At 43.2% G+C, this 25724-nt stretch overlaps 1 protein-coding gene across 1 annotated transcript; it reads left to right on the forward strand.

The window, feature by feature from the left end:
- The first annotated feature begins 4334 nt into the window (after positions 1-4334).
- On the forward strand, positions 4335-21342 carry LOC132456085 (rod cGMP-specific 3',5'-cyclic phosphodiesterase subunit beta-like). Its single transcript, XM_060050269.1, is given in 24 exon segments — positions 4335-4951; positions 5375-5686; positions 6834-6986; positions 8168-8257; positions 8363-8503; positions 8800-8874; positions 9303-9367; positions 9571-9637; positions 11408-11455; positions 11560-11709; positions 12176-12319; positions 12555-12620; positions 12802-12951; positions 13127-13234; positions 13545-13654; positions 14100-14187; positions 14406-14506; positions 15055-15162; positions 15261-15324; positions 15884-15958; positions 16679-16732; positions 16734-16766; positions 16948-17098; positions 19361-21342. Coding segments are annotated over 24 exon segments (2568 nt in total). The 5' UTR covers positions 4335-4792; the 3' UTR covers positions 19417-21342.
- Positions 21343-25724: the final 4382 nt, after the last annotated feature.

Consider the following 25724-nt stretch of genomic DNA (forward strand, 5'->3'; position numbering starts at 1 on the left):
AAGTGTGTGTGTTGTGATGGGTATGGTGTGTGCGGGTGTGTGTTTGTTATTGTGTGTGTGTGTGTGTGTGTGTATGTGTGTGTGTGTGTGTGTGTGTGTGTGTGTGTGTGTGTGTGAGTGTCGCTGACCTCCACTTGACAGGTAACTGGCCAGTCCCTGGTAGTTCATGAACATCTTGCCCGGGTTATTGGGGTCTGGGACGGTGTACTGGGCGGCCATGTCAGCACAGACAACCCAGAAGCTGGAGAACACGCCGTCATACATGTAGCATGTTAGCATGTGATGTACAACACAGACTCCAATAAAATAACACAATCAACAACACATGTTCAAGTATATTACCACCAATGGTCGGTGAGTTAATTCAAAGTTCAGATAATTGGTGTAACACACTTAAACATGTATTGTTGATCTTTTGTTAGTTTCCACATTACACATTCTGGTTTTTCTCTCTGGCTCGCATACTTCCACTTCTTAGAGATTTTGCTGTTTGCTAAAGCTTTTGTGGCTGACACGTTGCTAAACCTGAACACTGTAGCCTGCATTATCCCCTTATCCTCCGTAATCCGGGAAAAACATGTTTGTTCTTAATACCGCTCAGAATGCTCTTGTGAAGAATTACGGCTGGTGCTGAAATCTGTGGGTGAAGCCCTGTCTCCTCCCCCACCTGCCTCCACCTGTCAATGACCTCAGCTCTCTCTCTCTGAGCAGGGGGCTGACCTTTGACCTTTGACCCCTCCAGAAAGAAAATACCTCAGTGGAACCTTAACCCTATAATCCTCGGGAGTAGCGAAATGTCTCAATCAGCTCTAACGAGGAGCACATTGGACATGAAGGGCAGCTTCGGAACGAATTTGAATCTTGAGGAAAATAGCAAAAACATCTCCATTACGCCTTCAGTGAAATCAACGAAAACCCCTCGTGAATGAAGCGTGGAGTTGGAGCCCCAGGGCGTACCCGAAGAGGGTGACGCGGCCCTTGGAGGAGGCAGTCATGGTGCCGTCGTCGTCGATGGTGTACTCAGCGGAGATGTTGTCCTGAAGGAAAAGACCTTCCGGATCTTTCTTCTGGAGGGCGAACCACTTCCCGGCATACTGGGAACCAGAGAGGGGCAGGATATCGTCAAACCAGATCGGACTTTTATCATCTCAGTTGTTCAAAATTGAACAAACTAACTTACTACAAAATTCTTGATTTTGGATTCTTGTTTTTGTGATTTATCAGATTATCAGTGTATCAGAGTATTTTGTTCCATACGTGGATACATTATATACATTATTTTTTATCTTAACTTGATATTAATTATTGAATAAATCATTAAAAAAATGTTTATCCAATATCTTTTTAGTTATTCGAAGACACATGGGTTTGCGTGACTCTCATGTGAGGGGTTTGCTTGAGGGAAGGCATTTTATTTACCCTCTTGGGGTCAAAGTCCTGTTTCACGGTGAAGCTATCCACCACACAAGAGGCGGAGAGACAGCGCTCAACGCAGCACAGCACCAACGCAAGCACGGCAATCTTAGTGCAGCCCATCCTGAAATGAAAGAATGCATGGTTGTGACTTGTGTTGTGATGAGGGTGAATGGACTTGCACTACACTCGTGTCTTAAAGATGAGGGTCTAGGTTCAGGCAACAATACTGGAATTACTTGGGATAGCAGAAATTATATCTCAAATTATCAACATCAAAGTCCATCCCAATGAACAACTGGGTTCACAACCTGTGAACAGCTTCAAAGTTATATCAGTCACTAAATTGCTAACCGTTAGATTACGTTTATTCTCAGCAAAATTATCTTCTCTTAAATTACTGTAAAACACATTTCTTTCAGATATACCACAGTCCAAATAATTAGTTATTGAACTACAAGTTGCTGTCGTTTGGAATATAAACTGTGGCTGTACTACCAGTTAAATTTAGTTGAAGTTTCCCTTTTACTGATTCATGAGATGTGATTACCAATTACTCACAAATGCAGAGCGAAATACAAAGTCCACAAACGACCATTCAACTATGAAAGGAAGGGAACGGTTTACCCTGTATCAAATACAGCTCGGTGTCTTACCTGTCAGTTTCTGAGTCAAGAAATGAAATCTCCTCGATCGTTATCCCCCTGATTGTTGGGAGTTGTTTGTGAAACCCGCTTTATATACACACTTTACCAATAAGCTTATGGACGATTTTCATTGCTGGGAACTAACTAAGGTGCTTAAATCTCGAGTTAATCTTGTTGGGATGCAATCCTAGCTGCCGTAATCTGTCTTCTATGGCCAAAACAGGTCAAGATCTGCTGAAAGAAAACAATTAGCCCTTTATGTAACTAAAGCAACAAAACATTTAAGTGTTCTTATATGTGTGTGGGAAAATGCAACACATAAACAGTTTACTTATCTATGAATGCCTGCATGCACAAATGTCAAATGTATCACAATATTGGACACACAGACATAGACACACACACACACAGACACGCACGCACACACACACACACACACACACACACACACACACACACACACACACACACACACACACACACACACACACACACACACACACACACACACACACACACACACACACACACACACACACACACACCAAATTCAGTTTAGGTGTACTTTCCCCACAACCATATGATGGTGAACTTAATGCATAAAACACATAGCTACACTTTTGAAACCAATGATGGCTATATACAGTGTCTGGCTGTTGAAACTAGAGAAGAAAGCCAAACTGGGTGCTTTGTTTTTGTGAAGTTGTGTAGTTTGTGTCATTATATGTTGATGTCTTGAAATGTGCATCATACATGTTTAGACCAATGATGATTTTGTAATGCAAAAACCTGCAGATACATATGCACATTTACAAATCACTTTGAATGTTTTTTTTATTGCATACACGTTTTTGAAGTGGAACTATTGAATTGTATAGCGTTTCATAACAGTATGTGTTCCACCCAGTAAGGAATTAAGGTCAATGGAACTTGTTTGGGGAAGGTTTGCTGCCACCATGTGGTTTATGAGAGCATTGCATCATATTCAATTCAATGCATGTGGTCTGATCTGTTTCGGTTTAAAGGGCTCCTATCTTACCACCTTGTGTGAGGTTGATTTGTCTTTTCAGGCCATTTCATGACAAGCTGGAGTGTTGGCCCAGATGAACCGTCCACCAGGGAGATGACTGGGGATGTGTCATTATCCATCTGTGGACACGCACACTTTTTACATCACAAATGGAAACACAATAGTGTCATGCTCCATATTGTATGCTAGTGTGTAACCAAATGCTTCAAATTCAAAGGGTAACCAAAATCAATAAACGTCAAAAGAAATTTCAAACAGCCGCAATCTGTACACATCCCTTGTCTATTGTGCACTCTTTTTATTTTTCTCTATCTCTGTATCCTACATGTTCTGGTGTCATCTAGTATTGTGGCAGCAGATTATCTAGCAGAAACTTTATTTAGGTTGCTTATGGAAGCTTAAACCTGCACTATTTTACTTTTCTACTGCAACAATTAACTATTTTTACTATTTAAAATATAAATATACTAGAATGAGGCCGAGCTACAACTCAAGCCACTAGAGGCTGCTAATTGGAAAAAATAGTGCCGGTTTAATGTAGACACATGCTCTTGTCTTTGAATTAAGGGATTATAGACCCTCTCTTGCCAAGCACACTACATCTCTCCCCTCTGTGTCCTCTTTCCCTGACCTTGTCCTGATTCCGGTCGTACGACATTTATGTGATACCCCATGAAAATGGGGACACAAAGAAACACAAAATGACAACGTATTCGTTAACCCCACCTCATGTAGTCGTGAATAAAGGGCCCGCAGAAGAGACGCACGGAAGGAGATGGATTCAGGGTGCTGAGATAATCAGCCAGTGGCCTAACCAAATAGGGCTTATGGCTGAGGATGGTTGCTTTAATAAGAACTTAAAGAGCTTGTGAGTCTGTGTTTGAACAGAGTTACCAGAGAAATACAATGTATCGAATCCTGTAGTAGCAGATGTAAAGTAAAATAGTATGATTGTAAAAGCATAACAGGACAGAAGAATATATATCCTTAAACTATGTACTAACTTCCTTGTGACTCTGACCATTGTATGTGTCATAAATATTTTTCAGCAAGTAGAGCCCCCCCCCACAGTTAACAGTAAAGTTGATTTATTTAACCAAAACCAGAAATGAGCTGTAATGAATGGTGTGTATTGGTCCTTTACACAAACTGGCCTTCAGATTGGCATGGTGGTGTGACTGTCTAACCCACTCCTCACCCCAGGGGACTGGGCCCCATTGGGCTTGTGGGTCACCTGGCCTTGGTAGCGTTTAGGAGGTGATCAGCTGATCAGTTTAGTACGGGCAGATCCCGGCTAACCTTCAGCACTATCTGCTGATGACAGAGGATTGAATGGATTCAGCCCCTCCGCGCGCCCTGCCTCCACCAACACTGGGCTCCGTCTCTCTCTCCTTACTTTCTATTTTTAAACACTAATATAGAATCTGGCTGTTGTTTATTTTTTACACACACATTCTGAATGTGTCCGTTTTTCATTCTGTCAGATGGGCGATTTTGTTGGATACAAAAATTTGATTTAATTTGAATATTTTGTTGATTAATTGATTAGCTCTTCAATGTTTCTTTTTGTTGGTGTTTGCTGTTAGTTTATTTTTATTATTGTAGCCTTAGTTTGGTTTTTGCCTTGGAAGGCTCTCAATACACTTGACCTGACCAAGAAGAAAAAAATTAGAGGAAAAGATTCTGAGATCGGGACCAGGAGATGGCGGAACAAAAGGAGGATGTACAGAAGTTCCTGGACGGAAACCCGGCGTTTACTAAAACATATTTTGCCAAAAAAATGAACCCGGACTCTATTTCAAAGGTGGCGAGCATCCCACTGAAACAGGTGGACTTCAGCCAGTTTGATGAGCTCAGCCAGGTATGTTACTGATGCTACAAAATGTAAGAAGGAAAATATCAGTAGTGAGAAGTCATAAGAATTAACCACATTTTATGAAAGAAGAAATGTGCTTCTTGACGACCTGAACCTGTAAGTTTTACCGGTCCCTTCATTATCCCCAAAAATATATTTCTTACGTTTTATTATATCTCTCAACATCTGTGTGGTTTATGCATAGAAATGGCGGGAAATGTGTAGGCAACCTTAATTGAGGTAGACGATATAAAGAACCTCTATCTTTTTTCAGGGTAGGCCAAGTTAATATAAATATAAAGTAGGGGATGAGTTTCATGATTATCATACATTTATCCGCATAATTGGGAAACAAATTCCAAAAAAAGGTGCACTGTTGAATTAGTATCCGAATGAGTACCGTTCTCGTTTGCTTTCCCTCCATTCCAGGTGGAGGAAAGCCAAATCATGTACGAGCTGATCAAAGACATGCAGGAGAACGTCAACATGGAGAAGGTGGTGTTCAAGATACTGAAAAGAATCAGCTCACTCATCCACGCCGACCGGTGTTCCCTGTTCATGTACCGGCAGCGCAACGGCGTTGGGGAGCTGGCCACCCGGCTCTTCAACGTCAACGCCACGTCGGAGTTCGACGACTGCGTGGTGCAGCCGGACTCGGAGATAGTGTACCCGCTGGACCTAGGGCTGGTGGGCCACGTGGCTCAGACCAAGAAGACGGTCAATGTCAAAGACGTGAAGGAGGTAGTCAAAATCAGACAGTACTATACTAATGCTAATGATTTACGTTTATATTAATAATATCCCCGTGCTTAGCTATTCATAGAGTGAGGAATAAACACTACATAATACCACGAAAAAGCCACTGAAGATTGGCGGCATCTCCTTGACAATGTTAAGTGTTGGACAGTTAAACCACAGTGGTTTACACGGCTCTTAAATTTCATTAAATCCAGGTGTGACAGAACTGAATCAATCTATCACCGAAATAGTTAGTATCAAAGCTCCAAGAGTATATATTCAGAGCTGCCATGTTGGTCCTTCTTGACAACACATTTGAGGATACCAAGCAACCAGTTAGTATTATTGGTGTGGTGATAAAGTGCCAAGATGGCGGCTTGGAATGTGTGGGACGTCATGTGAAACCATCCTATACTTCAGTCACATGGTTATAATAACATTCCACATATCTATTAATAAGGGAAATCAGCATTTCATCTCTGTATTATGTCTATAAACGGTCTGAAAGGAGACTACATAAGCGAGCAGCGATGGACTGCCTGTGTTAGCCTCTGGGGATAACCGCCCAAATCCCCCTGTGAGACTTAATCCATTTATTTTGATATCCCATCATGCAATGCTTTGGATAATTGGCCCGTTTCTTAAGTCAGCTGGAATTCCATAGTGCTAACAGTTTCACACTGAATAAATAAAACGACAGAGCTTTACATAGTGGTTTTGGTGGGTTTAGGACTAGGTTATTAAGGGTTGTTAAGAATAGGCCTACCAATGACTCCCAGCTTCAGTTTATCACAAGACTTTTGGGATGTATTCGCTTTAATGCACTGCAATTACATGATCCAAAAACGAGAAAAACACAAACTGATTGTAAACCTTGTCTAGTGCAATTAGTCCAACCATGTATTTTGTTTTTGCAAACAATGTATTTTGTCTTGGTGAGGGTTTTTCCAAGGAGCATCGGCATGGATACTATTGATTTCATGTTTCATATTGATTTCATATTTCATATTGTCAGGTCAATATGGACATATTGCATAACTTTAATCTTTAAAAAAATATATAAATACAATGCATAGTCATACGAGTCAAGAGACTACATGTCAAGAATTCACTGTTAGTGTGGCCATCTCCAAACATTGTTGTCATGCAGAACCAGCACTTCAGTGACTTTGTGGACGAGCTCACGGAATACAAGACGCGCAACATCCTGGCCGCACCCATCCTGAACGGGAAAGACCTGGTGGCCGTCATCATGGCCCTGAACAAGACCAGCGGACCCTTCTTCAACGCAGAGGATGAGGACGTAAGACATAACGCCACACGTAAACACACACACACACACACACACACATACACACATGCACGTAAGCATCGCACACACACGCACATACGCATGTACGCACACACATACACACACACACACACACACACACACACACACACACACACATATGAATGCACACACGCACGTGCACGCACACTGACACATGGAAAATGACATGCACAGGCTCATACATGCAAACGCACTTACGCATGCACAAACACAAACACACGGACAAGCACATGCACGCACACTCACGCATGCACGCGCGTGTGCACACACACATGCACACATAGCACACACATGAAGGCCTGCACAAACATGCGCAACACAAGCATGCACGCATGCAGAACTATATTTCTATTCCCATTATATAGTCTCCAATGTCGTGTATATGGAAAATACAGCTGTTGAATATGGATTCAGATGTACAGTAAATACTGTATACCTGTATAAATATAAACATTCTGAACCAACACACACACACACACACACACACACACACACACACACACACACACACACACACACACACACACACACACACACACACATACATAAAAATATATAACAGACAAAGTAGGGTTGGTCATAGAAGTGGCGATACATAATGTACTTATTGTGTAACAAACTTTTATGCCCTGCTTCTAAGGCTCAGAGCTAAAGTTCACCTGTGGGCTGAAATCACTACCAAGTAGGGAATTCCCTTTTAGCCATCCTACATCCTTCACACTGTTACGTCTATGTGGTCATTAATCCACCAGGTGTAATCATGTCATCCCAATCAGAAAGAACCTAAGCCGTTAAATGGATATACGCCTACGTGTCTGCGACGTAGTGACTACTACTACACCACCCACACTCAGCCATGCCAGCAAGCACACTCACATTCAAGCACTTGAGCTAACTCATTTATTTAATAACCAAAGTGTACACAGATATGATGTATATTTGTATTGTCATTATTTATAGATTTGTTTCATAGTAAAAGTACAAGTTTTTTCTTTAATTGACCTTGATGTTCAATCTCGTGTGATTTATGATTAGCAGGCTATTATATATCTAAAAACATATATATATATATATATATATATATATATATATATATATATAATAAGATGCATTCTCATGTGATCCACACACTCTTAATCTTTGTCCCTTAGCTTTTTACCAAGTACCTTAAAATCGCCACCTTGAATTTGAAGATCTTCCACTTGAGCTACTTACACAACTGTGAGACACGCAAAGGACAGGTGAGAGGGCTCCACTTTGCTACTACTTTAAGACCAAAAGGACTTTGCTGAGGTGTAATTGATGCAGAAATCAAGACGTGTGTGTGTGTGTATGTTCTCCCCCAGCTTCTTCTGTGGTCTGCCAACAAGGTGTTTGAAGAGCTGACAGACATAGAGCGACAGTTCCACAAAGCCTTGTACACGGTCCGCGCCTACCTCAACTGTGATCGCTACTCCGTAGGCCTGCTAGACATGACCAAGGAAAAGGTACGGAGACGTGGATGTGAGAGTGAGTGGCAGTGTGAATGTGAATCAGAATGTGAGTGTGTGTGTGTGTGTGTGTGTGTGTGTGTGTGTGTGTGTGTGTGTGTGTGTGTGTGTGTGTGTGTGTGTGTGTGTGCGCGCGTGTGTTTGCGTAAATAGGGGTGGTGTGTGTGCATGCTTGCATCTGTAAACATGCCGACAACCGACATTTAAGCGCCTTAATTTCATGTGAATGTATTACAGGGTGTAACATGAGTTAATTCTAACGTGTATATTGGGATTCTGTGGTTTTCCTCTAGGAGTTCTTTGATATCTGGCCGGTGCTGATGGGGGAGCAGCCTCCGTACTCTGGCCCATTGACACCAGATGGGAGGGTACGAGCAATACATTCAACCTGCACTATGTCCCTTTTCTACCGAGGCTATTTACTCCGTAAAAATTAAATTCTCGAGAATAGAATGTGCTCATCGCCCAGTCAAACCATCCTGGGAATTATTCTCAAAATAAAGTTTTATTCTGGTCCACTTTTGCCCTTACCAGCAGTAGCTGTCGCTATAACCGTGCTACAACTGTAGCTACAACTGTAGCTGCAACTGTAGCTGCAACTGTAGCTGCAACTGTAGCTGCAACTGTAGCTGCAACTGTAGCTGCAACTGTAGCTGCAACTCAAGCCACTAGAGGCTGCTAAGGGGACAATTTACATAGGGCAGGTTAAAGGTTAATATTCAGTAGAGAATACTATTGGTTTCAATCTGCTTTTTTAACGTTTCCTTTCCTATTTTCTTCATTTGTTTCCACTTAGGAAGTCATATTCTACAAAGTGATTGATTATATTTTACACGGCAAGGAAGAGATTAAGGTCATACCGTGAGTAAATCCTACTACTTTTTCCTGTATCCTTACATATCTGACCCACTGTAAAATACAAAGGGGTTCATTCAACCATCTTGGTTTTAAATGCGAGCAACCAAGATTGCCGTGAGGCGAATAAGCCCCATTCCAAGATAGAACAATTGGCACAATAATGGTGGCTGAACCTTCTAACATGGCCTCCTCTCCATCTGTCCCAGAACTCCACCAGCAGACCACTGGGCACTGGTCAGTGGCCTGCCCGTCTACGTTGCTGAGAGTGGATTTGTGAGTTGTTCTATACATAAACTTAGCACAAATAGTAAGGACATTTTGTGTTTGGTATATTATTTCTCTGTGGTAACAATGCTTTTTGGCAATAAATCTTATACCGTTGGAAAGCGTTTTTAGTTCCCTTTCAAATTGTGCCCCATTTGTAAGGAAGATGCATTTGTGGGATGAGCAGCAGCGCTGAGTATGTGGGTTGCGCCCATGAAAAATTTGCCAAATCTTTTCTGCCATTACCAAACAGGTTATTTTGCTGTTGCTATTGACACTTGTTTTGAGCTTCTTGTACCCCCAGGGTCTGCCAATCAGGTGCCTGATTGACACCTGATTGGCAGCACCTGTGAGCATGGGACCTACTACTGTAAGTACAGCTACAGTCAGTAAGTGTCTGCTCCAAGAATCGGCATGCCGCGTTCGACTGATCTGGATAGGGCCCTTGCGATAGGGGAACTTCAAGGTGGTGTTTCGCAAAACCAAGTTGCGGCATTATTTGGAGTGAGCCCTAGTACCCTCTCCAAACTGAAGGCCAAGTTGCATATAATGGGGGATGTCAAAGACAGGCCGCGAAGTGGGCGTCCCAAGAAGACGACACCCCAAGAAGACCATTTCATCACACTGTCAGCACTTAGGTGCCGTAGGCTGTCTTCTACAGATTTCCAGTCAAGGTTTGCAGGACGATATGTCAGACGGATTTTTGCCCAGACAATCCGGAACACACTACACGCAGCCAATGTCCGGTCTCAATGGGCTGCCAGGAGTCCTGCCATGACTGCCCTTCACCGTCAGGCCCGTTTGCGCTGGTGTCGGCAACACATGCACTGAAACATGTGGAGGAACGTTATGTTCAGTGATGAGTCCAGATTTTGCCTACGGCAGTTGGATCGTAGGGTCAAAGTGTCGAGAAGACGCGGAGGATGCTATGCTGATCGTTGCCCCGTGTGGGGCCGCATCTCCCTCACTGGAAAAACGAGGCTTGTCATCATTGGAGGCAATCTCAATGCAGAGAGATATAGAGATGATATCTGCAACCAGTGGCAATCCCATATCTCCACAGTCTGGGACCGAACTCTATCCTCCATGATGACAATGCTCGCCCCCACAGGGTGGGGTTTATCAGAGACTACCTCCAGAATGTGGGTGTGGAGAGGATGGAGCTGGCCTGCTAGCAGTCCTGAAAACCCCATTGAACACTTGTGGGATCAGCTTGGGCGTGTTGTTCGTGCCAGGGTGACCAACACAACCACGTTGGCTGACTTGCGACAAATGCTGGTTGAAGAATGGGAAGCCATCCCACAGCAGTGTTTGACCAAGCTGGTGACCAGCATGAGGAGGAGGTGCCAGGCTGTTGTGGCTGTGTATGGTTCTTCCACACATTACTGAGGCTTCTGTTTGTGAAATTAATAGATTATTAAATTGCCAATATGTCTTGTTTCTTCAAACTTCAATCATCCAATCCACCAAACACCAACCGAGTCAATGGCAGAATAAGCTGTTTGGCATTGGCACATTTTTCATGGCCGCAACCCACATACTCAGCTCTGCTGCTCATCCCACAAGAGCATGCTCCTTACAAATGGGGCACCACTTGATAGGGAACTATACAGGCTTTCCAACGGAATATGAGATTTATTGCCAAAAAGCATTGTTCCCACAGAGAAATAATCAACCAAACACAAATTTCCTTACTTTTTGTGTTAAGTTTATATCTGTATATTATATTCAAAAAACGATTTCAACTTAAACCTTACATTCTCTTATTTTGTTCTGTAGATTTGCAACATTATGAATGCCTCCGCCGAGGACATGTTTCAATTCCAGGTAACAGCCTAGATTCCCCATGTCAATTCATTCCCCTGCTATTCATTCAGACCGAAATATATGATGTCTACTAATTACTAAACTTGGCCTGAACTATTTTGCAGAAAGAGCCTTTGGATAGCAGTGGCTGGACCATAAAGAACGTTCTGTCCCTTCCCATCGTCAACAAGAAGGAAGAGATAGTGGGTGTGGCCACCTTCTACAACAGGAAGGATGGAAAGCCCTTTGATGAACAGGACGAACAGCTTATGGAGGTCTGAGTCTTGCATGTTCTGTGGTGGCAACTTTAGTGTAGTTTTACTCATTACCGATAATATCGCAATAAAGCGATTCTGCAACAATCAATATATTGTCAGACAATCCTATGACGATATATCACGACGTATGTCTAACGATGAGTACAAAATGACTGAGGTCAATTTGGTAAATTGCTGTATTTTGGTCTTTATTCATGTTCGGAACTTCAGTTACTTGTCTTTGGCTATTTAAGAGTGCCACCTTGAGGAGCAGGGAAATCTGTTTAGAGCACCTTACTTTATTAATTAAATTATAAATATTTGGGGTGATATTTATTGTTTAACTCATAAAAATGCAAAATGAATTCTTAAAAAAGATATATCACCGTATGGATATTTTGTCCCACCCCTAGTATACACAATGGCAGGTATATCTAAAGTTTGAACCTCATTATCTTAAGGACATGTTGCTTTGTATCTGTAGGCCCTGACTCAGTTCCTAGGCTGGTCAGCTCTGAACACGGACACATACGACAAGATGAACAAACTGGAGAACCGCAAAGACATTGCCCAGGACATGGTGATGTACCACGTCAAGTGTCGTGACGACGAGCTGCAGAACATCCTGGTCAGTCCCAACACCCACGTGACAACTGTCCTCTAATCACAGGCCTCCGTCTAATCAATAAACACCATTTGGTGGATGACTTTCTCCGAAGTGTCTTTCATTATAGTGTGCAGAGAGTTTTTCCATAGGCGGTTTGTGAGACTGGAACCCCTCACCAGGGAGGTGCTAATGGCTCATTCACTAGTGCTCTTTCATTGTTATCGGGGTTACAAACATAACATTGTTGTCTTTGTAGAACACAAGAGAGCTGTATGGGTCTGAACCCGCAGACTGTGAGGAGGACGAACTCCTGCAGATCCTGGTAAGAATCCGTTAACGGCTGTCACTTACTGCTATGTACCTTGTTGGTATTGTGGAAGACCTCAGGAGTGTTGGGTACTACTTTAGTACAATATGTGAATCCTCTCTTTTGGTTCTGTGTGTGTTCTTCTGGTTCTCTTTAATGCTGTTTTTTATACTGTTTTGGGTCATTTTATCTTTAGAAAAAGAATCTCCCTCAGCTCATTAAGAAGTTTGAGATCTACGAGTTCCACTTCTCAGACCTCAACTGCACAGAGATGGAGCTGGTCAAGTGTGGGATCCAGATGTACTATGAGGTCGGGGTGGTCAAGAAGTTCCAGGTACCCCAGGAGGTAAGCACAGGGACATCAGACTTCTGCCATTTCTGTCTGGTCCGTCATTATGCAAGGAGATGATTATATATCTCTTTGATTATATTTTACGCTTTATACCTAATTTAAAGAGGTACTAAACACTCCAAACAAACCATTGTTCTTTTTCTTTCTTTCCCTCCTTCTTTCTGTCCAGGTGCTAGTGCGCTTCATGTACTCCATCAGTAAGGGATACAGGAAGATCACCTACCATAACTGGCGCCACGGCTTCAATGTCGGCCAGACTATGTTCACACTCCTAACGGTATCTAGTCATTCATTCATTCCTTTGTGCCATTCATGCATTCCGTATTTGTCCATGCATTCATCCATCATTCGTGCTCTATCCTATGTGGCGAAACCAGATCACAAATGTTAGCACTCTGCTGATGACTGATCACGCTGTGGTCACGGCACTATTACTGGTCATCACTAAACAGGCTAAATCGTTGCACCTTCTCCTGTTCCTCCTTAAAAACCCTAACCTGACCCTTGTCCTCTCCTCAGTGAACACTGCACCAGCTGCAGCCCGCCCTGTTCACCCAAAGTTGACGTGTTGTTCTCCACCGTTTCAGACAGGGCTGCTGAAGCGATACTACACCGACCTGGAGGTGATGGCTATGATCACCGCTGGCTTCCTGCACGACATCGATCACCGGGGCACCAACAACCTCTACCAGACCAAGTAAGTACCAGACGCTTTGGCTGGCCCTGCTGTGTGTTCTCACCAATGTACGAAGAACCTTGTGTCTGGTAGCAGACGTTCTCCGTTCTGGGCCAACCAACGCTGCGTTTCACTTTCTTTTGCTTCCTATTTGTGTCAACTGATCATGTTGCTGGAGCTGGGAGTCTGTGAAAACAGAGAACACAAACTTGGCAAGCAATAGGCCACTTTCCCCCCGGCGGAAAGACAAGCCAAAACGCCAGGACAACAACGTTCTTAATAAAAGTGTCTATAGGTTTTGTCTCAGCCCATTGTAGAAATGCACTTATTTCAATCCCCTTCTGAACGCTTTAAACACTCGCTACACCATAGATGGAATGGAATGCTGAAACCCAGATGACCTGGTGTGTGATGTTTTGCTGTGTTCAGGGCGTTATGTTCACGGTAGTTTCCTTTCATCCAACAGGTCAGGCAATCCTCTGGCCAAGTTGCACGGCACCTCGATTATGGAAAGACACCATCTAGAGATTGGCAAGTTCCTCTTAGCTGACGAGGTGAGAACCGAAGGAGGGCAACAGAAACAAATGTCAAGGATGTATGGCATGTGCAGTATGCTCCGTGGTATCCAATGGGAACTGACGATATTTTTTCAGAACCCTCCCTATTTGTAGTATCTGTATCATGCTTTCTTAAAAAAAGAACTCTCTATCTCTATCTATATTGTACAGTGGGTGTCCTTCACTGACCTTATCCCTGTTTGTCTCACTCGCAGCAATTGAATATCTACCAGAACCTCAACAGGCGACAGCATGAGCATGTGATCCACCTCATGGACATCGCCATCATCGCCACGGACCTGGCTCTGTACTTCAAGTAGGCTGCGCCTCAATCTCCCTGTTCCCCATCCTCAGATGGTTCAAGCTCTTCATGAACGACCTGTTTTAATACTCTGGGCCTCAGATGCTCCAAGCTCTTTATGAACAACCTGTTTCAGATGGTCTATCTCTTCATGAAATGATCCAAGCTCTTTATGAACGACCTGTTTCAGATGGTCTAGCTCTTCATGAACGACCTGTTATAATACTCCAGCTCTCAGATGATCCAAGCTCTTTATGAACGACCTGTTTCAGATGGTCTATCTCTTCATGAACGACCTGTTATAATACTCCAGCTCTCAGATGATCCAAGCTCTTTATGAACGACCTGTTTCAGATGGTCTAGCTCTTCATGAACGACCTGTTATAATACTCCAGCTCTCAGATGATCCAAGCTCTTTATGAACGACCTGTTTCAGATGGTCTAGCTCTTTATGAACGACCTGTTTTAATACTCCAGGCTTCAGATGGTCCAAGCTCTTTATGAACGACCTGTTTTAGTACTGGAACATCACACTGGTATCCCCCACCCCCCCTCCCCACCAGGAAGAGGACCATGTTCCAGAAGATCGTGGACCTATCGAAAACCTATGATGATGAGAAGAAGTGGGTGGACTTCATGTCTCTGGAAACCACCAGGAAGGAGATTGTCATGTGAGTGGGACAAGCGCCCTCCAACACATCACGCGTGGTGCGCAGGATGTTGCCTGCTTTCATAAGTCATATCCTAACGTGTTCATTTTGTATGTCAGGGCGATGATGATGACAGCCTGTGACTTATCTGCTATCACTAAGCCCTGGGAGGTGCAGAGCAAGGTGAGCTACTCCATGTGATGCTGTTATTGTTACACAAGGGAGGGAGGGAGGGAGGGTGGAGGGAGGGTGGTAAGGAAGGAGGGAGCGAAATAGAAGAGAAGGATGGAAAAGGAAGGGAGGGAGGGAGAAACAAAGAAAGAAAGAAAGAAACACAAATAACAACCAATACATTTTATAACAAGACTGAAGACTTTTATGTTTGCTTTAGCATTCTGCTAAATCTTACATTGCACTTTCTAAAAAGCTTTTTTAACTTCGCCTTTATTTTCTATTTGAATACTAAAATGCCTTTTTAACTTTCTATTTTACTCATTTCTTTGCATATGTTTTCTTTTACTTATCTATTATTTTATTTTATTGTATGACAATGTTTATATGTGAAGCACTTTGAGTCTGCCTTGTGTGTGAAAAGTGCTATATGTGCCTTGTGTGTGAAAAGTGCTATATAAATAAAGTTGCCTTGCCTTGCCTATATAAATTAGTCTCACCGTTATCAAGTCATGTGTGTGTACCCTGTAGATGTAAACCTGTGTTGAGATGATGCTCATGATCCTTGCAGGTGGCCCTGTTGGTGGCAGCTGAGTTCTGGGAGCAAGGAGACCTGGAGAGGAATGTTCTGGATCAGCAGCCTATTGTGAGTTTCACTATTGAAACTGTTGTTTCTTTCATCCGTCCCAACGGCTCATTGTTTACTGGGTCCTGGTGAGCTCAACGTCGTTTCATTTCACTGCTTCTTGCTGTTAATGTTCCAATTCTTGATTTGTAATAGTTAGAATAAGATATTAAGATAAGCATCTTTACATATCCCTCGCATCAAAACTATCACAGACTTATCGTGGATGAGATGTCATAAAAAAGAAAATAAAGATTTGGTTATAGACTTGGTTAAACATGTATGTGTGTGTCTGTAGAATTTATTGGCATCTAGCCACTAAAATTTATTGGCATCTAGCCACTAAATTATAGGGAACTTTAAGTGTCCAGTAAGCTCAACCCTCTCTTGAATCGACTGCTGGCCAGACCAAGCTCCACACATCTTCACACACAGCCGTTATACTATACATACCAAAGGCCTGCGTGAACGCCGACGCCTCTACAACCCTGTTGTACTAAAAAGTAAAAATCATCTGGTGTCCGCTCTTAGAATCAAGGTTATTTTTGAGACAAAAATTATGCGTAATTTGAGAGTAAAACCCATTGAGAGCAGAAGGAAAAGTACTTAAATTAATCAAATGAAATAAGCTGCACCATAGCAGGCTGCGATGATCTTTCTTATGGCCAGGCTGTGTTCACCGTCTGTTGGCCTGCTCTCTGACTCTCTCTCTCTCCCCCTCTATCTCTCTCTCCCTCTTAGCCCATGATGGATCGAACTAAATCAGCCGAACTTCCAAAGATGCAGTGTGGTTTCATCGATCGACTTTGTCTGCACCTTTGTCTATAAGGTACTGGTCGCTACATCATACAAATCATACAACGAAAGCATCAATCATTTGGTGATTCAAACCAAACGATTGTTTGTCCCATGTCCTATTTTTTATCTTACACAAAATAATATTACAATGTCATCGTGTACGTCAACAATACCTTATGTTTCTGTGTGTGTATGTTTCTTTTGGGGTCCAGGAGTTCTCCCGTTTCCACCCGACAATCACTCCCATGCTGGATGGCATCCTGAACAACAGGAAGGAGTGGAACAACTGCAAGGAGGAGTACGAGGCCAAGCTCAAGGCCCTGGAGGAGGAGAAGGCGGCCAAGGCCCCAGCAGGCCCCAAAGGTGGGATGTTTATACATTATATCAATATCTAAGCAGTAGCTTTATATATAGATGACTCTCTCTCTCTACACATATAGATATATTTAGATATATCTACATATACATAGCTTCATTTACATTATGATTAGAAAGATTGTAAAGGCTTCTCAAGGATACTCATCATGTAAGATATAATAACATAAGAGATGCTTATTATATATAAGATAAGATAAGATATAACTTTAAACTAACATATAACTTTTTAAACAAATTTCTCCTACGGGGGATTAATAAAGTTATATAGTATAATAAGTATCAAGATCTTGATATATACTTTTATGATAATTAGAAACATAATAAAGGCTCCTTTAGGATACTTGTCATATATAATGTATGAGGAAAATAATATATGCTTATTATATATAATATAATAAGTATCAAGGACACATATACATATAATTTATCATTCGTATCCTTCCCCTATCCTGTATTTGTCGGCAAGCTTTGAATTGATCTTCATCACACTGTTTATATAAATAGCCCAATACATGTCGTCATTTCATCTGGGCATGATGCCTCAGTCAGACTCACAGACAGACAGACAGACTCACAGACAGACAGACAGACTCACAGACAGACTCACAGACAGACAGACAGACAGACAGACAGACAGACAGACAGACAGACAGACAGACAGACAGACAGACAGACAGACAGACAGACAGACAGACAGACAGACAGACAGACAGACAGACAGACAGACAGACAGACAGACAGACAGACAGACAGACAGACAGACAGACAGACAGACAGACAGACAGACAGACAGACAGACAGACAGACAGACAGACAGACAGACAGACAGACAGACAGACAGACAGACAGACAGACAGACAGACAGACAGACAGACAGACAGACAGACAGACAGACAGACAGACAGACAGACAGACAGACAGACAGACAGACAGACAGACAGACAGACAGACAGACAGACAGACAGACAGACAGACAGACAGACAGACAGACAGACAGACAGACAGACAGACAGACAGACAGACAGACAGACAGACAGACAGACAGACAGACAGACAGACAGACAGACAGACAGACAGACAGACAGACAGACAGACAGACAGACAGACAGACAGACAGACAGACAGACAGACAGACAGACAGACAGACAGACAGACAGACAGACAGACAGACAGACAGACAGACAGACAGACAGACAGACAGACAGACAGACAGACAGACAGACAGACAGACAGACAGACAGACAGACAGACAGACAGACAGACAGACAGACAGACAGACAGACAGACAGACAGACAGACAGACAGACAGACAGACAGACAGACAGACAGACAGACAGACAGACAGACAGACAGACAGACAGACAGACAGACAGACAGACAGACAGACAGACAGACAGACAGACAGACAGACAGACAGACAGACAGACAGACAGACAGACAGACAGACAGACAGACAGACAGACAGACAGACAGACAGACAGACAGACAGACAGACAGACAGACAGACAGACAGACAGACAGACAGACAGACAGACAGACAGACAGACAGACAGACAGACAGACAGACAGACAGACAGACAGACAGACAGACAGACAGACAGACAGACAGACAGACAGACAGACAGACAGACAGACAGACAGACAGACAGACAGACAGACAGACAGACAGACAGACAGACAGACAGACAGACAGACAGACAGACAGACAGACAGACAGACAGACAGACAGACAGACAGACAGACAGACAGACAGACAGACAGACAGACAGACAGACAGACAGACAGACAGACAGACAGACAGACAGACAGACAGACAGACAGACAGACAGACAGACAGACAGACAGACAGACAGACAGACAGACAGACAGACAGACAGACAGACAGACAGACAGACAGACAGACAGACAGACAGACAGACAGACAGACAGACAGACAGACAGACAGACAGACAGACAGACAGACAGACAGACAGACAGACAGACAGACAGACAGACAGACAGACAGACAGACAGACAGACAGACAGACAGACAGACAGACAGACAGACAGACAGACAGACAGACAGACAGACAGACAGACAGACAGACAGACAGACAGACAGACAGACAGACAGACAGACAGACAGACAGACAGACAGACAGACAGACAGACAGACAGACAGACAGACAGACAGACAGACAGACAGACAGACAGACAGACAGACAGAGTTCCCCACGATGACCATCCCTTCCCATGTTCTCTTCACAGCTGGGTCGGCCAACCCCGGGGCGGCAGGCGGGGCTAAGACCTGTACTCTGTGTTAGAGGACACGGAGCAGCCGCCATGAAAGCATCCGATGCGTTGGAGGAGAACGATGGCGTTACGCACAGCAAACATGAGGCTTCACATTTAGGCAAACACCAAATGATGAGTTATAGGTTTTCCTGTTTGTTGGAATTATTCCGGCTCACGAAAAACAAAGGATAGAATGGTAGAGGACCCTCAGACCCTCGACCAATCATCAGTGGGTAAAAGTGAACCTGCTCCACCCTACATCCGTACGGTTACAGACCATACCTACAGTGTACCTACTACATCCTGGTTACAGAGCGTACCTAGAGTGTACCATCTACACCCTACATCCTGGTTACAGAGCGTACCTAGAGTGTACCATCTGCACCCTACATCCTGGTTACAGAGCGTACCTAGAGTGTACCATCTACACCCTACATCCTGGTTACAGAGCGTACCTAGAGTGTACCATCTACACCCTACATCCTGGTTACAGAGCGTACCTAGAGTGTACCATCTGCACCCTACATCCTGGTTACAGAGCGTACCTAGAGTGTACCATCTACACCCTACATCCTGGTTACAGAGCGTACCTAGATTGTACCATCTACACCCTACATCCTGGTTACAGAGCGTACCTAGAGTGTACCATCTGCACCCTACATCCTGGTTACAGAGCGTACCTAGAGTGTACCATCTGCACCCTACATCCTGGTTACAGAGCGTACCTAGAGTGTACCATCTGCACCCTACATCCTGGTTACAGAGCGTACCTAGAGTGTACCATCTACACCCTACATCCTGGTTACAGAGCGTACCTAGAGTGTACCTACTACATCCTGGTTACAGACCGTAGTGTACCTACTACATCCTACATCCTGGTTACAGAGCGTACCTAGAGTGTACCTACTACACCCTACATCCTGGTTACATAGTACGTACAGTGTGCCCACTACATCCTGGTTACACACAGTACAGTGTACCTGCTACATCCTGGTTACAGACCGTAGTGTACCTACTACATCCTACATCTGGTTACAAACATTTATATTTCTGTCTGTCAAATTTAGAGTAGATATTGCCAACCCTTTAATCAAGCAAAAGTATGTTTCTTGCGAGTATGCTTCTCTGCAAATGATACTATATTAAATGGTTTAGAATTTACATTTTTACATGATAATGTATTTTCATAAAGAAGGTTTCCCCTACTTTAATATTACATCCAGTCATGAGACATTTACAAACAAGATTGTTTACCTTTGTAACCCATACAATCCCTGGCAAGTGTTCTACATAATCTACATTAAAGGAATCTATGGATTCATTTTCCCACAACATTAACAAAGTTAAGATGCTTCCGAAACAACCCCTTTATACTGTACAAGTCTCTAAGAATCGCCTACTTTGAATCAAGGACATAAGACAAAGTATAGCATCAGGTTATGTAAAGGCCACAGAAATTCTAGTTGAAGCCCAAGCACAGAAGTACCAGGGGACTCCTACATATATTTTGATCGAACAATGCTTCTCAAACCTGGTTTTGTACAAATCTTAATGGAATTTTAAAATTATTTCAATGATTGCTCAACTTCAAGATGAAGTTGACTAAAGGGCAGAGTAATTCAAAATGTTGTAAATACCGCTGTAAATACCTTCCCAAGAATATTATTTTTCTAGTTCCCAAGTAGAGTAGTGCACTACTCAATTCATTATATTAATGCTTTCTTTGGTGAAGAACCAGCAAGTCTCTTATGGTAAACATGTTCCACTAAGATGCGTTTCAATGGGGGCTCCACTAAATGTGTTGTGCTGATCAGAGGACATAGGCTCTGAGAATTAAGATGAACACAAAATGATAGGGAGTAATAATACTATGGAGTATTAGCACACATTGGCTGAATAAAACTATTTAAAGTTTGGATGTATGACGTAAATAAAGCAATGTATTTTCATTAGAATTGTGTGCCATTTTCTTTTTTCTTCTATAGTTCAAAGTGTGAGTTTGTCACCGAGGAGGTTACTATTTTCCATGCAACACGTCCGGGGGTATTGTCCATACAGCACTTTCTCAACAGGCATCTGACCCCAATCCTGGGATTGCTGCTAAGGCAGAAGAGGATTATAACCCTAGGGCTCATCTCCCACTGAAGGGCAACACACACACACACACACACACACACACACACACACACACACACACACACACACACACACACACACACACACACACACACACACACACACACACACACACACACACACACACACACACACACACACACACACACAAATAAGGGCCACCCATGACAACACAATCAAACTGAAGCACTCTTAATAGTTGAGCAAATCTTTATTCTGGTGGAATCATAACTGTACAGCTGCAAGGGGACTTTACTTCAGGATGGTGTCCGTACTTGCTGCAGAGAAAGAAAGAGAAAAGGTCAGGTAAAATGTAATCACGCTAAATGATACATGACTCAAGCGGAAGGTCTAAATACAGTGCCGTGGGTGTCTGCATGCGTTACCTTCGGCAAGTGCTTTGGCGATGCGCTCCTGCTCTTCTCTGGTCGCCTTCTCCGCCTCCTCAATCTTCCTCTCCTCCGCAGCGATGGGCGCCAGGTATTCTTGATAAGAACACAACGATACTGTCAACCACAGCCAACCCTCCAACATAACCCATATTCTACAGATCCCAAACAAACAAAAAAGGTCACCGTCTACTGTTCAGTGAAAGCAGTTCATTGTTTAACCATCTTTATTAAATATGCGCAAATAATAGCCTTGTTTGTAATCTGCATCAGTCAACACCTCACGTCATCAGAACTGATATTTGCACAATACCTCGTCTTATCTTGAGCCAATCTTTTAAGTGACCGCAATGTCTTACAAGAAGCAGAACTCATGCAGATGTGCACCGATCAGGCATCGTACTCACCGAACCGCTGCTTGCCATACAGCATGCCAAGGAACAAGGCGGACCATCTGGCCGTCTGGAGGAGGGGAGTTAGAGCCAAATCAATACCAATATGACAACGGTGGTTCGTTTCAGCAAGAGTATCCATCGTTGCCAAACTATATCGATCCATCTATCAATCAATCACTATATTGGTGTATTGCATAGTTGTTAAGCATTTGACGTCATCCGTGCATAGTATGGCGGTAAGTAAAGCATCAGAGCTGCATATGGTTGCATCATATGGTTTTAAAGTATCACAACAGTATCTTCGTAATGCATTTAAACTTAAAACATTAGAGCGGTACATTGGTGCATCATATGATTGTAAAGCATTACAACTGTATATCGGCGCATCGTATGGTTTGACAACCACAGAGCTGTACACAAGGCAGTAGATGTATATCGGTGTGTTTTACCTAAAGCTATAATTCTGTAGATCGGTGTATTGTATGATTGTAAAGCGTCAGCAGGTGGAGGAGGGAGGTGATTCCCATGGCAAAGTCCGCTCTGAACAGGACTCATTGACCTTGTAGTTCGATTAATCCCTCATGACCGAAGGACAATTGCTCGTTACAAAATAAAAACCATAACCACAATTCCATATCTAGATTATGGTCGAATCGAATGTATATGATTCCAGCAGAAGCCACTGTGTGAAGAACGTGTAGTTGCACCGCGACGGTGTCAATGTCATGAGGAGCTGGCTTCGCAGCAGGCGGGTCGTACGGGTCAGTTGGTTGTATTACATTTTAAAAGGTAGTGCGTCGACTACTGCATATATGCCGATGCTTTATTGGTATAAAGCGTTATTTTAAGTCAAGGAATATGAGTTTTTACCTTGATAAGCGGTGACACTGCGACTGGAGGAACCATTCTAGCGCTGGAGAGATATTGATGAGTTTCCGGGTCGAGCGGAAGAGAGCAGCAGCAAGAGCGCTGAGGGTTCCGGTTCCGGACAGATTTATATCATGGACGTCGACGTCAACGGAGCCGCCATACTGTAGAGGCAAAGCAGGGCTGTAAAAAATAATAAGGGCAGTAAAATAAAAAGCAGTAAATCGTTTTCATTTGTTATCCTATTTCAATTAATCGTTTTGTATTAATATTTAATTGTATGACATATATTTGTTACATATGAATATATAAAAGATATATATATATTTTTTATATATATATATACTTTTTTTTTTTTTATATATATATATTTATGTCTAAAAAATACTCAACGTAGATAATTAACCCTTAAATAAAAAAGGACACCTTAAAATCGGTTGAGAAATGTTAAGTGCTTTTTATCCATAAAAACGGCAGCTCCCCCGTTTAGTTACTTTAGGGTAATATTGCCCTCTCCAACATGGCGGCCTTGTTGACGTACAAACCATAGGCCAGTGCGACATGTATAAATGACCATGGTTCTGGCGCCTCCTAGTGGAATGAAGTTGTTATTACTATCTAGAGGCTCAAGCACTGAGCATTATTGCGCTTTCTAACGGGGTAATAATGTAATAACCCACAGGATCAACGGCTCGGTCCGTGTCCAACGCATGTTTTAAAAAAGGTTGTTTAATATAGGTAAAATATGACCTAGATGATGGTAATATTGTGTTTTTATTCAACTGCATTTAGTGTAAAAAGTTACTTTTTACTTCCTTTCCTGAATCGTGGTTCTCATAATGTTGAGCTGAAAGTGAGAAAAGAAAAAAGTCTGATTAACACATGATCGTGAGTTACTTTTCACAGAATAGCATGAGGAATATGATAGTATAAGGACATTTCAAGGGTTGGATCTTGAATACACAGGAGACAAATCCAAAGGTATAGAAGAGAGGCCACCACATGCTGTGATGTTTTTCTGTTATTATATTTAACCAAACGATTTTCATCACACAAATGCTTTCCATTGCGTACAACATATAGATAGATAGACCACTCATTATACACAGCTTCACGGAGAGCTTGTTCACAGACAAACAACAAACGGTGAACTTTAACATGGTAAATAATCCTGTCAGCGCTAACTGCAGAGAATGTAAAATGCGATAAAGTAAACCATGGTCATTCAGGTTCACAAAAGGTGATTGACGCACCCTCTGGGGTGTGGGTTTACAGAAGAGAAACCGGTACAGACCGGTTGCAGTGGGTCTTGGCATGCTGACCTTGCTGCTATTGGCCAAACCCTCCTCATGGGGATCCACTGCGAGTATAACCCGATACGTAATTTTGTGACTCAATCCATTAACTCTATTATGTAAGGAGGAGCGGTAAGCACCAATGTGATAATAATTAATCTGCACATTCATATGGAGTTCACCTTCTGTGACAGATATGGAAAGGCCAGCTTTAAAATCGCAGGTGACCGGCGAACAAACTGAAAAGTGAAAACCACAACCTCACCCAGAGGTTATCTCAGTCCGAGGAGGAATGTGCAAACTTGCTGGCTGTCAACAGCAGAATCAACAAAATAGACACACTACAGAGGATCCTTGATGGTGAAGGCAATGTGAAGGTTATAGGGTGTAGGCAACTCTGGGCCATGTGATGACTTAACGAGCAGAGGGAGCCTGTTTCTGTCCACTACTGAGCCGTACAGGAGAACTGGCCCGATAGAGGAGGGAGGGGGCAGGAGAGGAAGGTGTCGGTCCGCAGTGATGTCACATGACTCACAGGGCAAGAGGAGTGGCAGGACGGTGCCGTCTGAGCAACCCAGTCGCCAAGAAAAAACGTCAGTGGTGTACGTTTCCATGAACACTGGATACGTAGCATTTCAACGTAAAAAATAGCGTGTTATACCTACAATATCCACGTGTGCCGCTGTGGAGGCGGGTTTCGGGGTTTGGGTTTCACGGCTTTCGCGGCAAATTGTGGACACGATTGTTTAGGGGGGGGGGGGGGTGGGAGACTGTTGATGACCGGGGAGGGGGGGGGGGGGGGAGAGACACGTTTGTTGAGGGGGGACGACGACACACGATTGTAGGGGACGACGACACGTTAGTTGAAGGGGGGGGGGGGGGGGGGGGGGGGACACACGTTTGTTGAGGGGGGGGGGGAGACACGTTTGTAGGGGGGGGGGCGCGCTCGACAACGAGAGTTGGTTTTTATTGAACGCTCGACAACGAGAGTTGGTTTTTATTGAACGAGACTTCAACACGGAACAGCTGCGCGAAACGATGGTCACGTCACTCTCGGTGACGGTGTCGACAATAATGAACACACGAACAATGTTAATAGAACAACACACAACCACATAACATCCCGAACCCATTAACCCCACTTAATCCTAACAACAAAACAAGTTAACAAAAGCCCCATTTGTCAACTGAGAACCCCAATTCCCAGAATCCCCCGCGGCTCCGGAACACGGCGTAGCTTATATTAATCTTTATT

This window comes from Gadus macrocephalus, chromosome 4 (genome assembly GCF_031168955.1).
Source record: "Gadus macrocephalus chromosome 4, ASM3116895v1".
Taxonomy (NCBI): Eukaryota; Metazoa; Chordata; class Actinopteri; order Gadiformes; family Gadidae; genus Gadus; species Gadus macrocephalus.